Raw genomic sequence first — 13,659 nt, 5'->3', positions numbered from 1 at the left:
AGCACTACCGCACTTAGGCGGTAGTGTGGGGGTTAAAAAAAAAACAAAAAAATATAACCAGGAGATCACACAGCAAAAAAAAAAGAGGACCAAAACTATATGCAATACTCCAGGTGTAGTCATACTTGCTGTAGTACCATTTCCCCACTTCTATACACCATTCCTTTGGTAGTAAACGCCAAAATTCCAATTACCTTCCTTATTACCTCCTGTACTTGCATACCACTTTCTGTAATTCACATGTCCCTTTGCACAGAAGATCACTGATGTTTCCCTCCATTAAGATAATAAGTTGTCTTTCTATTCCTCCAACCAAAATGGATAATTTCATACTTATCCACATTAAACGCCATCTACCAAGGGGTGGCACAGTGGCTCAGTGGTTATCACTGCTGCCTCACAGTGCCAGGGATCTGGGTTCATATTCTTGCCTCAGGCGACTGTCTATGTGGAGTTTGCACGTGCTCCCTGTGTCTGCGTGGGTTTCCTCCGGGTGAACTGGTTTCCTCCCACAGTCCAAAGATATGCAGGTCAGGTGAATTGGCCACACTAAATTGCCCATAGTGTTAGGTGCATCAGTCAGGGGTAAATATAGATTACGGGAATGGGTCTGGGTGGGTTACTCTCTGGAGGGTCAGTATGGACTTGTTGGGCCGAAGAGCTTGTTTCCATACCGTAGGGGATCTAAAAATCTAAGTTTTAGTGTAGTCACCCAATTTATCTGTACCCATTTGTAAAGAGTTTACTTTTTCATTGTAACTTAATTTCCCACCTACTATACTGTCATCTGCAAATTTAGCTGCAGTACCTTCTATCACTGCATCCAAGTCATTCGTGTAGGCTGCAAATGTCACGTGTACCGAGGCAAAGCTTTGTCTTGCGAGCAATACAGGTAGATCACATAGTTAAGTAGCATCAATAAGTAAATAATAGGTAGCAGCGGCAAAAACAAAAACACAGGTACAGGCAAATTTTAAGAGTTTGTGAGTGTATTCAGTATTCTAACAACAGTAGGGTTGAAACTGGCTGGTGCGTGTGTTCAGGGGAGCCAAAGACCAAACCATATGGTACCCGGCTAGTTGCTTCTTCCCAACCAGAAAAAGTCCCATTTGTCCCAATTCTCATCACTGTGGACTTGTGCTGCAGTACCTGCTGTGCCCATAGCCAAGCTGTTCAAGTAAAGCAACAACACCGGCATCTACCTGATAATGTGGAAAATTGCCCAGGTAGGCCCTGTATACAAAAAGCATAACAAATTCAACCTGGCCAATTATCGCCCCACCAGTCTACCCTCGATCATTGGTGCAGTGATGGAAGGTATCACCAATAAAGCAGCACCTGCCCGCTGATGCCCACAGTTTGGATTATGCCACTAAGCTCCTGATTTCATTGTAATTTTGCTTCAAACATGGACAAAGGAGCTGAATTCCAGATATGATGTGAGATTGATGGCTCTTGATATCAAGGCCACAGTTGACCAAGTGTGGCATCAAAGAGCCTTAGCAAAACTGAATTCAATGGGAATCGGGGGGAAATTCTCCACTGGTTGGAGTGAAACCTGGCACAAAGGAAGATGATTGTGATTGTTATAGATCAGTCATCTCAGTTCCTACAGAGATTCCTCAGGGTGGTGTCCTCACCCCAAACATTTTCAGCTGCGTCATCAAAGACCTGCCCTCCATCATAAAAGCAGAAGTGAGGATATTCAAAGACAATTGCGCAATGGGATATTGCAACTTCTCAGATACCGAAGCAGACTACATCCAAATATAACAAGCTCTGGACAATATCCAGATTTAGGCTGAAAATGGAAAGTAACATTCACGCTACACTAATGCCAGGCAATGGCTGTCACCAATAATAGACAACCTAACCATCACTCCTTGACAATCAATAGTGTCGCTACTGCTGAATGCTGCACTATCAACATCCCGAGGGTTACTATTGATGAGAACCTGAACTGGACAAGCCAATGTCCAGGGGCGGCACGGTGGCACAGTGGTTAGCACTGCTGCCTCACAGCGCCAGAGACCCGGGTTCAATTCCCACCTCGGCAACTGTCTGTGTGGAGTTTGCACATTCTCCCCGTGTCTGCGTGGGTTTCCTCCGGGTGCTCCGGTTTCCTCCCACACTCTAAAGATGTGAAGGTCAGGTGAATTGGCTATGCTAAATTGCCCGTAGTCTTAGGTAAGAGGTAGATGTAGGGGTATGGGTAGGTTGTGCTTCGGCGGGGCGGTGTGGACTTGTTGGGCCGAAGGGCCTGTTTCCACACTGTAAGTAATCTAATCTAATGTAAGTGTAATGGCTACAACAGCGGGCCATAAGCTTGGACTCCTGACTTGCAAAAGCCTGTCCGCTATCAGTAAGGTATAGGTCAGGAGTATCATGGGTTGTTCTCCTTTAACCCGGATGAATGCACCCCCAACAAATCTCAAGAAGCTTGACACCATCCAGGTCTAAGCAGCTCACTTGAATGGCACAACATCCGCCACTAATGCTCAGTAGCAGCAGTGTGTATAAGCTACAAGAAGCATTGAAGACATTCACCAAACATCCTTAGACACCACCTTCCATGACTACTTCCATCTAGAAGGACAAAAGCAGCAAATATAAGGGAGCACCACCACTTGCAAGTTTCCCTCCAGGTCTAAAACCATTCTGACTTTGAAATACATCGCCATATCTTTAATGCTGCTTGATCAAACTCCCAGGTCTTCCTCCCTAACAACATTGTAGGTGTACCTGCACCAAATGTACTGCAGTGGTTCAAGAAGGTAGCTCACCTTCTCAAGGGCAACTGGGGATAGGCAATAAATACTGGCCCAGCCAGAGATGTCTACATCCCACGAGTGAATGTTAAAAACAAACTGTGAGTAAACAGCAGATCAGGAATCTGGACAGAGAAGAGTTTAAATTATAATATGAATGTTGCAATGGTTGGCATAAAGTTTAAAAGTGTCTGTAACACACTAGAGTTACTTACATTTCACAGTAATAAGACTGGCTCTCCCTGTATACGTATGAAATAGACAATCAACCAGATTTTCTGAGTCCTTGCATCAATTTGTGAAGTTTTCCAGTAACACATCCATTAGGCATTTCAGTAGAAATTGTTTGCAGAGTGACAAGAATGTGGAACTTGTCACCACAGAGAGTGACTGCAGGAATAGTCTAGACATATTTAAGGGGCACAATTGTAATTCTAAACATACATTTCCACCATCCTAACAGATAATGCATTTTAGCATACAAGTTATTGTGGTCAAAAGAAAACAGTCTTATAGGTAGGGGTCTTTTGGCACTAATCTTATACTCAATGTATAAATTTTATGCTCTGATTAAATTGTCTATTAGCTGTGCTCTTTTATAAAGGGTCACCAGTAGGTGCCACCTCAAACTTTCACAGATACATTTAAACTAAATTGTTCAGAGATGTTATTACACACCTCTGGAGCAGGGAAGGGTTGAACCCAGACCTCCTGGCTCACTCATGCTGCCCCAGAGGGGGCCCTCAAACTCAACCTTCTTCAGATTTGGGAACAGCACCAGGTGAGTTTCTGGCACTTTCACCTGCTTTCATCGGAAGTCCCACCTCCTCCCAGTAGAAGGCACTGCACTTCCGGTGCCAAGGTCGCTAATAGAATTAGTGGAGGAAAAAAAAATTGCAGAATTTCAAGCAGCCTTTTTTGTTGTTGTTGTTGTTTTTGTTTAAAACCGCGTTCAGGGCGTTAGTCGAAAAGCAAGTGGCGAGTGACAGTGTCATCCTGCTGTTTCAGGTCAATTTCATTTGAAGGGATTCTTGTCTTTGCATTGGATTTAGTGTCAAACTGAAACCTTCCAAATAAATCTCTGGGAGATTGCACAAGATCAGACAGAAGGTTGGTCCCATTTTTTTTCCAAACTGCGATGCTTTTTGTTGAAATCGGTGCAAAAGCCGTTAAAGGCTGCAGCATTGCGAATGCAGATGACAAAAGGTGAATTTGCCGTTGGAGATGCTCAGATTTAAAGGGCCGTTGCCATGGTTGCATCATTTAAAGCAAGTGAGGATAGGTTTAAATCAGGCCGAAAGAAAGCTGTTTACTTTAGGTGTCGTTCGCAAATCAGATCGTTTGCACATTCATCAGTGTAATAATTTGACATCCTTTTGCACCTACATTTAAAAAAAAAGAGGTTGGGTCTTCAGTCAGTATAAATAGAATTTTTTTGGAGTATTGGGATTTATTTTCTTCGTACAAAGCTCCATGTTTTTTCTGCTCTGAACTAGCTATCAAGAGAAGTCATTTTAATTCATGTACTCTTGGGGAAATAGATGGAATGCCAAAATTGATCTGCTGAGATTCTGTGATCTTCAGACTTGGCCATCCTAAACCTCTCTCAGACTGCCCTCCCACATTCTGTGCTCCCAGATCTTGAGCTTCCTCAAACTCTGCTGCCTCTATCCTAACTCACCCCCCAAGCCTTGTTCACCCATCACTCCTTAGGATGCCAGTGCAGCAGTGTCACAATATTAATTCCTTATCCTTGTTTCCAGATCCCTTTGTGGTATCACCCCTTCCTAGCTCTGTCTTGCCCTTTTGTTCCCATAAAGCCCTTCAGCACACACTGTTCCTGCAGTTCTGACCTCTTGTGCATCTTGAATTCTAAATCGCTGAGCTATCAGTGACAACACTTTCTGCTGTCAAGTTTTTGATCACTTATCCGAATCCAACTTTATGAGGCTCACTTTTAAATTTTGTTTGATACCTCTCCTGTGAGATGGCTAAATGTTTTACTCCTCCTGAAAAAGGCACCCTTTTCTAAGGCTTTTCATCTTGCACTTGTTAGGATAATCTGCAAGAAATGCCAATGTAAAGTGGAACAACATTTTTATACTGCATGAGTATAGCATGTTGATTGGCTGGCAAGTGGATTGCGATCGGTAGAGGCTTTAACAGGCAGAATGCACCAGGTAGATGATGATTTACAGTTAACTGCCAACCTTTGATAAAGCACCTTAGCGAGCTGGAGTCCACTTGTCAATTAATCAGCACTCACTTCACTTACAGTATGAAAGGTTTTCCCTTTTTAAATTGACATTCTTGAGCATTGTCTGAATGAGTGTGTGATGAAAATATTTGACAAAACATTTTCATCAATGTATGTTTTCTCCAACCAAAAGACAAGGTTTCACCATGTTAAAGATGCTATATATTTAGCCTTTCGAGCCTTCTTCATGAATTCATTAGATTTGGTGGAATATAATCTCAAACCCACATTCCTACCTCCCCTGATAACCACTCAACCCCTTGCTTACAAATAATCTGTACACCTAATTGTTAAAAATATTCAAGGACTCTTCTTCCAACACCTTTCAGGAAGAGAGTTCCAAAGACACTTAAATCCCCTGACAGAAAGTTTTGCTTCATTAGTTTCAAATAAATGGACCTTCATTTTTTAAGCACTGACCCCCTAGTTCTGGATTGTACCATAAGGTGAAACATCCTTTCCACATTTACCATGTCAGGATAGATCAGGATCTAGTAGGGTTTAATCAAGTTTGACCTCCAAACTTCACCGGATATAAGCTTAGTCTGTCCAACCTTTCCTGATTAAAAAACTGACGTATTCCAAGTATTATTCCAATATTCCATTTTAGGCAGCACAGTGGCTCAGTAGTTAGCACTGCTGCCTCATAGCGCCAGGGATTCTGATTCAATTCCCGCCTCTGGCGACTGTGTGGAGTTTGCACATTCTCCCTGTGTCTGCCTGGGTGTGCTCTGGTTTCCTCCCACAATCCAAAAAGATGCGCAGGTCAGGTGAATTGGCCATGCTAAATTGTCCATAGTGTGAGATGCATTAATCAGGGGTAAATATAGGGTAGAGGAATGAGTCTGGGTGGGTTACTCTTTGGAGGGTCAGTATGGACTTGTTGGGCCGAAGGGCCTATTTCCATACTGTAGGGAATCTAATCTAAGCCAACTCTGAACTGCCTCCACTGCATTTAAATCCTTCCTTAAATAAAGATACTGATATTGTACAGAGCAGTTCAGATATGGTCTCACCAAAACCCATGTAACTGAAGCATAATGTGCCTAATTTTATGTTCCATTCGTAACAATAGATGATAATTCCATTCCTAATTACTTGCAGTGCCTGATATTCTAGTCTTTTATACTTCATGTATTAAGTGACCCAGATCCTTCCATATCTCAAAGCTTTGCAATTTATTGCCTTTTAGATCATCTGATTTTTTTTTTCCTGCCAAAATTGACAATTTCATATTTACCCACATTATACTCTATTTGTCATATCTTTGCTTACTCCTTTAACTTTGTCTATTGTATATCTTCTAGTAATCTTGTCAACTTCACAACTTACTTTTGATTTGAATTTGATGTGATTTATTTATTGTCACGTGTACCTAAGTGCAGTGAAAAGCTTTGCTTATGAGCAGCACATGCAGATCATAGTAAGCAAGGACATGCAGATCATAGGGTGAAAAAAACATTCAGAGGCAGACAGGTTACTTCGCTCAGGATATGCACTAGGCAAGATCAACAATATTTTGGAGAGAGTCTGTTCATCAGTCTAATTGTGTGTGTGTGTGTGTGGAAGAGGTTACACACGGAAGAGGTTGTAGGAGATCATTACTGGGATGCAATGGGTCTTTGATGATGTTGACAGCCTTTCCGCAGCAGGGACTCGTGTAAATGGAGTCCATGGATGGGAGGTTGGCTTCCATGATGGTCTGGGCAGTGCACACCACCTTCTGTAGTTTCTTATGGTCCTGGGCAGAGCAGTTGCCAAACCAGGCTGTTATGCACCCAGATAGTATGCTTTCAATGGTGCACCTGTAAAAGTTAGTGAGGGACGTTGTGGACATACCAAACTTCCTAAGCTGCCTGAAGAAGAAAAGGTGTTATTCTGCCTTCTTCATTGTTGCATCTACATTTTCTACTTACCTTTGTGTCATCAGCAAATTTGGCAAACACCTTCCATGTCTTCATCCGTGTCATTCATATAAATTGTATGTATTAATTACAGTACATCCATTGGTTCCCCCTGTTCACAGCACATCCAATGTCCTCATAGAATTGAGGTAGATTGGTTAAATGTAACTTCCCTTTTAGTCTTCCTGGCAAAGTGGACAAGTACAGATTTTGTTATGTTACGTTCCCACCCCTGTATTTTTGCTGAATCGGCAAACCGATCTAGATTTCTTTGCAGACACTTTGTCCTATTTTTATGTTACTTCATGTCATCAGCAAATTTAGCAACCTTCCACTTGGGCCTTTTGTTCAGGTCATGGGTACATATTGTGAATAAGTGACATTCCAGAACAAGCTGATGGGTGAGATAGAAACTGGGGGAGGGGCTCTTTGGGGTGGGAAATGTTGGAGTTCAATAAGAGTCACTGAGGGGGTTTGGTTCTGGAGCTAACCAATAGTTAGGCTAGTTTTTTTTCTCTCTTGATGTTTTCAACTATCCAGGTGAGTACAATGAAACTGTAGTGTTTGCAGCAAGTACCAAGTGGATCTTATCGACTATGAGATCTTCGATTGGGGTTGTTACCCTGGGGCCAATCAGGGAGCTCTGTCTGACAGAGATAAACAGGAGATTCTTTGTGTCTTTCACTGTCTCTCACACCTGCACACACACACGCATGGGTGCTGGGGAAAAAATAAACAGGAGTGTCAGAGGTTCTGTTCACCCTGAGAGCTGGCTCTGAGGGAACTGGATCAGTGTCAAAGACTATCCACATGTAAATTAAGGGTAGCTTGGTGATGGGATACTGGCCTCTGTGCCATAAAAAAAACAGGAGAGTACTTGTGTCTTTCACTGCGTCTCACACCTGCACACACACAACATGGGTGTGGGGGAAAAATAAATAAACAGGAGTATCAGAGGTTCTGTTCACCCTGGGAGCTGGCTCTGAGGGAACTGGATCAGTATCTTTCAATGACTTTCCACATGTGAATAAAGGATGACTTGGTGACGGGATCCTGGCCTCTGTGGAGTTAGTTCATCTGGGATATCACTTCTTATCCTGACCTTCTCCAGGGAAAACAGTCCCAACTTTTCCAGTCCAGCTTCATAACTGAAGTTTCTTATCACTGGAAGCATTAAAAAAAGGAAGTTCCTTGTGTCTTTTACTGTGTCTCACACCTGCACACACAACATGGGTGCTGGGAGAAAAATAAGCAGTACCGCAGTTAGACGGTAGTGTGGGGGTAAAGCGAAAAAAAGTTAAACAGGAGTGGTGATGGGATACCGGCCTCTGTGGTAAAAAAAAAGGAGTGTTAGGCTGATAGCTGGATCTGAGAGAGCTGGATCAGTGTCAAACAAAAAAATAAACAGGACATTCAGACAGTCTCCTCATTCTAGGGACTGGCTCTGAGCTGGCTGGTCAGAGCCCATGTACTGTGCCCATAATAATAAAGGGTGACTTGGTGATGGAATAACTGCCTTTGTGCAGTTATTGTAGAGACTGTCTAATATCTCTGACTCCAACGCAGCAAAATATCTCTGATCTTACATCTGGTCTCTGATGATCTGGAGACCACAAGCCTTGGGCTATTATATTTGCCTGACTATTATTTTTATGTTGACAGAATTCTTTTCTTGAAAAACCTTGATTTCAAAGATGTTGAAACGGAAGCAAAGTTCAAGAGTGGAGAGTCAGCCTGTTACAGACTTTGGACCTGATGAGATGCTTACAGACAATGCTGATATTTTGTGGATCAACAAGCCAGTAAGTTACATTTGTGGTGGAGGTCCGACAAATATTTCGGTATAAAAGTCTCCAAAGGTTCTCCAGCCTCATGTCCTCCATAAGCATGTGTTCATCCAAAACTGCTCCCTGTGTCCCAACGTTCCAGATGTCTCACTCACTCGTTCCTCCTGTGCTCATGGTCTTGTATTGGGCCCAATCTAGCTACAATCTGAATTGAATTTTTAGTTTTTCTTGTTTTCAAATCCCTCCATGGCCTCCCTATCTCCCTAATTTCCTTCAACTCTAAAACCTCGAATACCTCTGCGATCCTCCGATTCTAGAAAATCCCTGATTTTAATCGATCCTCAGTTGTTGACAGTACCTTCAACTGTTAATACCCTAAGGTCTGGAAATCCCTCCTTAAACTCTCCAACTTCCTACCTATCTCTTCTTCTTTAAGGCACTCTGTAGAACTTGTCTTTAGGATCAAGGTTTTGCTTACCTGTCCTAATGTCCTTTTCTCTGGCTCATTGACACTTTTTAAAATCAATAGCATGAATGTTTAACACTTTGGCATGTTTTTCTATATTAAAGATGCTGTAGAAATACCACTTAGAGTCATGGTGTAATACAGTATGGAAACAGATCCTTCAGCCCAACTCATCCATAAACTGAACGAATCCCCTTTGTCTGCATTTGGCCCATATCCCTCTAAACTCTTCCTAGTCATATACCCATCCAGATACCTTTTAAATGACATAATTGCACCCGTCTCCACCACTTCCTCTGGCAGGTCATTCTGTACACATACCACCATCTGTGTGGTAAAGTTGCCCCTTTAAATCTTTTCCTCTCATCTTAAACCTATTCCCTCTAGCTTGGACTCCCCTACCCTGACGGAAAATATCTTAGCTATTCACTTTAGCTATGCCCCTCACGATTTTATAAATCTCTATAAGGTCACGTCTCAGGGAAAGTTCCAGCCTATCCTTTCTAACTCAACCCTTCCAGTCTCAGTAACTTCCTTGTAAACCTTTTTTTGCACCCTTGCCAGTTGAATAACATGTTTCCTTTAGCAGAATGACCAGAATTGTATGCAGTACACTAAATGTGGTCTTAGCAATGTCTGGTACAGCCATAAAATGATGTCCCAACTGCTGTTCTCAATACTTTGACTGATGAAGTTGTTGTTTACTTGCCAATATTGTACAAGGCACTAATCAGACCACAGCTGAAATACTGTGAACAGTTTTGGTCCCTTATCTAAGGAAATATGGATTGACATTGAGGCAATCCAAGGAAGGTTCACTCGGCTAGCCCTACTAGGCTTTGGGTATGGAGGGACTGTCTTATGAGGAGTGGTTGGGGCTTATAATCATTGAAATTTAGATGAATGAGAGGCGACCTTATTGAAATATACAAGATTCTTATGGGATTTGGTAATTGTACAGAGATTGTTTCTCCCTGTGGGAGAGTAAAGGACTAGAGGGCATCATTTCAAAGGGTTGCTCATTTTTATTTTAATTTCCCCATGGGATGTGGGCATCACTGAGACAGCATTTATTGCCTGTCTCTAGATGCCCTTGAGGCGGTGATGGTGAGCTGTCTTCTTGAACTGCTACAGTCCATGTGCAGCAGGTAGAGCTACAATGACTGGGAGGATATTCCAGGATTTTGACCCAGTGACAGTGAAGGAACAGCAATGTATTTCCAAGTCAGGACAATGGTGCTTGGGAGGGAGCTTGGAGGTGGCAGTGTTCTCATGTAACTGATGCCCTTGTCCTTTTAGATTAAGGGCATGTGGGTTTGGAAGATTCTTTCTAAGGAGCTTTGAATTTCTGCAGTGCATCCTTTGGATACTACACACTGCTGCTACTAAGCATTGGCATGGATGTTTGTGAATATGATGTCAGTCAAGTGGACTGCTTTATCCTGGACAGTGTCAAGCTTCTTGAGTGTTGTTGGAGCGGCCCCCATTTAGGAGAGGAGAGTATTCCATCAAACTCCCGACTTTTACCTTGTGGATGGCGGACAGATTTTGAGAAGTCAGGAGGTGACTCACTTACTGCTGGATTCTAAGCCTCTGACCTGTCTTGTAGCCACTTTATTTATAAAGTATAGAAGAAGGAGCAGAGACATTATGATAGCATATTAAATTCTTAGGGGATGTTTAGCTGTTGAGTGTTTGTTTCTCTATGCTTGAAAATCTAGAACTATGAGTCACTGTTTTAGGATAAAGGGTCAGCCATTTTGGACTGAGATGAGCATAAATTTTGTTCTTCAACGATTTGTGATTCTTTGGAATTCTCGATCCAGAGAAGGAGATGGGGATGCTCAGTCATTAAGTACAAGAGAGGTTGATGGAATTTTCAATACAAAGGCAATAATGGGAGTTGGATTTAAGGTTCCGGATCAATCATTGCTGTAGTTTTTGACTGTCCTTTAGAATTAAGAATGATGTCTATCCTTACATGCCTGAGAAGCCCAGTTCTGATTTTATTGAATGTGGAGCAGGTTCATGGGGCTACCCTTTTCCATATGTTCAAAGTGTTACAGCCAATGAAGTGCTTCATGAAGTATAGCTATTGTTGTAATGTGGGAAAATACTGCAGACATTTCACACAATGTTCATCAAGATCCCACAATGAGGTAGATGAAATAAAGAAGTTCTGACAAAATGCCAGTGAAATGCCTTGTTATTCTCTCCTTAGACACCTGCAGATGTTTCCTGTGATTTTATTTCAGATTTCCAGTTTCCACTCTTGATTTGATATGATAAATGACCAGATACTTTGTTTTTATTCACATCGGTTGATGGATAAATGGGAACCCTTGACATGGAGGAGAATCCCAATTTTCTCCTTCAAAATAATGGAGTGGGATCTTTTTATATCTAACTGAGAGGGCAGACCAGGCTCTTGGTTTTACTGAAAGGTATATCACATCTTCAGTGGGATACTTGACTCCATTGGAAGAACATGTCCCAATTTACTGCAGCTCCATGTCAAATTGTGTTGCTCAGTGAGGAGGAATTTTTTTTTAACCAGAAGTGGTGAATTTTTGGAATTTTAAAATAGATGTTGGGTTGTTAAGTATAATCAAGTTGAGATAGACATGTTGAATCAATAAAGGAAGTGAGGGTTATGGGAATAAAGCTAGCAAAGTAGAATTGAGGAAATATTAGATCAGCCATAGTTTCATTGAATGGTGGGACAGACTCAGTGGGCTGAATGGCTTAATATTACTCCTATGCCTTATGGTCTTGTATTGGCAGTTAATGTAGTGCTAAAAAAAACAAACTAAGTGTTGGACCAAAGGGTCTGTTTCCGTGCTGTACATCTCTATGACTCTATGATTCTACTCCAAGTATATCTGTATGTATCATCTATTTTCTTTCCCTCTGCTTTGGCCCGTGGTATTTATGAGCCACCTCAGGTCTCAGTCCAGCCTTTCGACTAGTTTTAAATCTCCCTGAGGAGATAGTGAGGACTGCAGATGCTGGAGGTCAGAGTCGAAAAGTGTGGCACTGGAAAAGCACAGAGGAGCATCAAGCAGCATCCAAGGAGCAGGAGAATCAATGTTTGTGCATACGCCCTTCACTCCTGCTCCTCAGATGTTACCTGACCTGCTGTGCTTTTCCAGGGCCACACTTTTCAACTTTTAATCTCCCCTGTCACTCGCATTCCCTGCTTTACCTGACATGGTGGCTGCCGTAGTTATCGAACTAGAGAATCATTGTGAATCTTCTCAGATTACTAACAGAGAAAATAGCTGGAAAAATTCAGCAGGACAGGCAGCATCTGTGGAGACAAAGCCGAGTTAACGTTTGGGTCCAGCGACCCTTCCTCGGCACTGATTGTAGCTCGGAAAAGGTTATGCTCAAAGGTATAGGGGGAGGAGGAAGGAATAAGCAATAAGGTAGTGATGGAGCCCGGAGAGAGAAAAACAGTTGGGCAAACAAAGGAGTGGGTAAAGGTCAGCCTGGGAGAACGGATAGCTGCTTAGTGGCTGACAATGAATTGTGTGTGGTAGCAGCCCCTGTGACAACAAGGCTGGTGTGTGGGGGTTGGGTTAAGTAGAGGGGAGAAAGTGTTCAAGCCCTAAAATATTGAATTCAGTATTGAGTCCTGAAGGCTGCAGGGTTCTCGAGCAGAAAATGAGAGGCTGTTCTTCCAGCCTGCACTGAGCTTCACTGGAAATTAGTTTCTCAAGTCACAGATTTGGCCTCACTCGCTATATTGTGTCCAATTCTGGGCACCATATTTTAGAAAAGGATGACAAGGCACTGGCAAGTTTGCAGAGGAGATTTACTGGAATGGAGGGACTGGAGATTGTTCGCCTGAGAGCAGAGAAGGTCCAGGGGAAATGTAATGGTGCTGTTCCAATGCATGAATTGGAAATGCCAGTGTTGGACTGGGGTGGACAAAGTTAAAAGTCACACGACACCCGGCTATAGTTCAACAGGTTTAATTGGAAACACTAGCTTTCGGAGCGCTGCTCCTTCATCAGGTGGTTGATCTGATGAAGGAGCAGTGCTTCCATTTAAACCTGTTGGACTATAACCCGGTGTTGTGTGATTTTTAACCAAGTTCATGAAGAGTTTTGATTACGTTGGTGGGTAGAAACTGTTTTCAGTGTCAAGTCAGTTGGTAACCATAGCTTGCAAATTTAAAATAATTCATAATGGAACCTCATATGAAAGGAGAAGAGCTTGTTTCACACTAATTGTTATGATCTAGAAGCACTCGCAGAATTATATAATCAGGTTCTACAGGAACTTTCCAAAGGTGCACATACTTGAGGAGGGCAATTGGGAGAGGGCAGATTTTAGGGGCATGGAGGAGAAAACCAAAGTGTGCCACAAAATTGGACAGTTCTTCCAAAACGCTGCCACAGGCATAATGAGCTTAATTGTTGAATTCTGAATTGTAAAATTCTCTGATTCTGCAAATTAACTCCGTTATTCA

General features: G+C 42.4%; 1 protein-coding gene across 6 annotated transcripts in view; it reads left to right on the top strand.

The window, feature by feature from the left end:
- Positions 1 to 13,659, top strand: part of nalcn (sodium leak channel, non-selective) — a 358,024-nt gene that overhangs the window by 60,697 nt on the left and 283,668 nt on the right. For 5 of the 6 annotated variants that reach the window (XM_072578064.1, XM_072578061.1, XM_072578062.1 and 2 more), the window contains exons 1-2: positions 3,637 to 3,878; positions 8,592 to 8,731. In XM_072578064.1, coding sequence (XP_072434165.1) covers positions 8,624 to 8,731 — 108 coding nt within the window. In that variant the 5' untranslated portion in view covers positions 3,637 to 3,878; positions 8,592 to 8,623. Of the gene's footprint in view, positions 1 to 3,636; positions 3,879 to 8,591; positions 8,732 to 13,659 lie in introns of those variants that run through there. The other variant, XM_072578059.1, reaches the window with a different exon arrangement.

Source organism: Chiloscyllium punctatum, chromosome 9, assembly GCF_047496795.1.
Source record: "Chiloscyllium punctatum isolate Juve2018m chromosome 9, sChiPun1.3, whole genome shotgun sequence".
NCBI lineage: Eukaryota > Metazoa > Chordata > Chondrichthyes > Orectolobiformes > Hemiscylliidae > Chiloscyllium > Chiloscyllium punctatum.
This window is presented reverse-complemented; position numbering and strand designations above follow the sequence as displayed.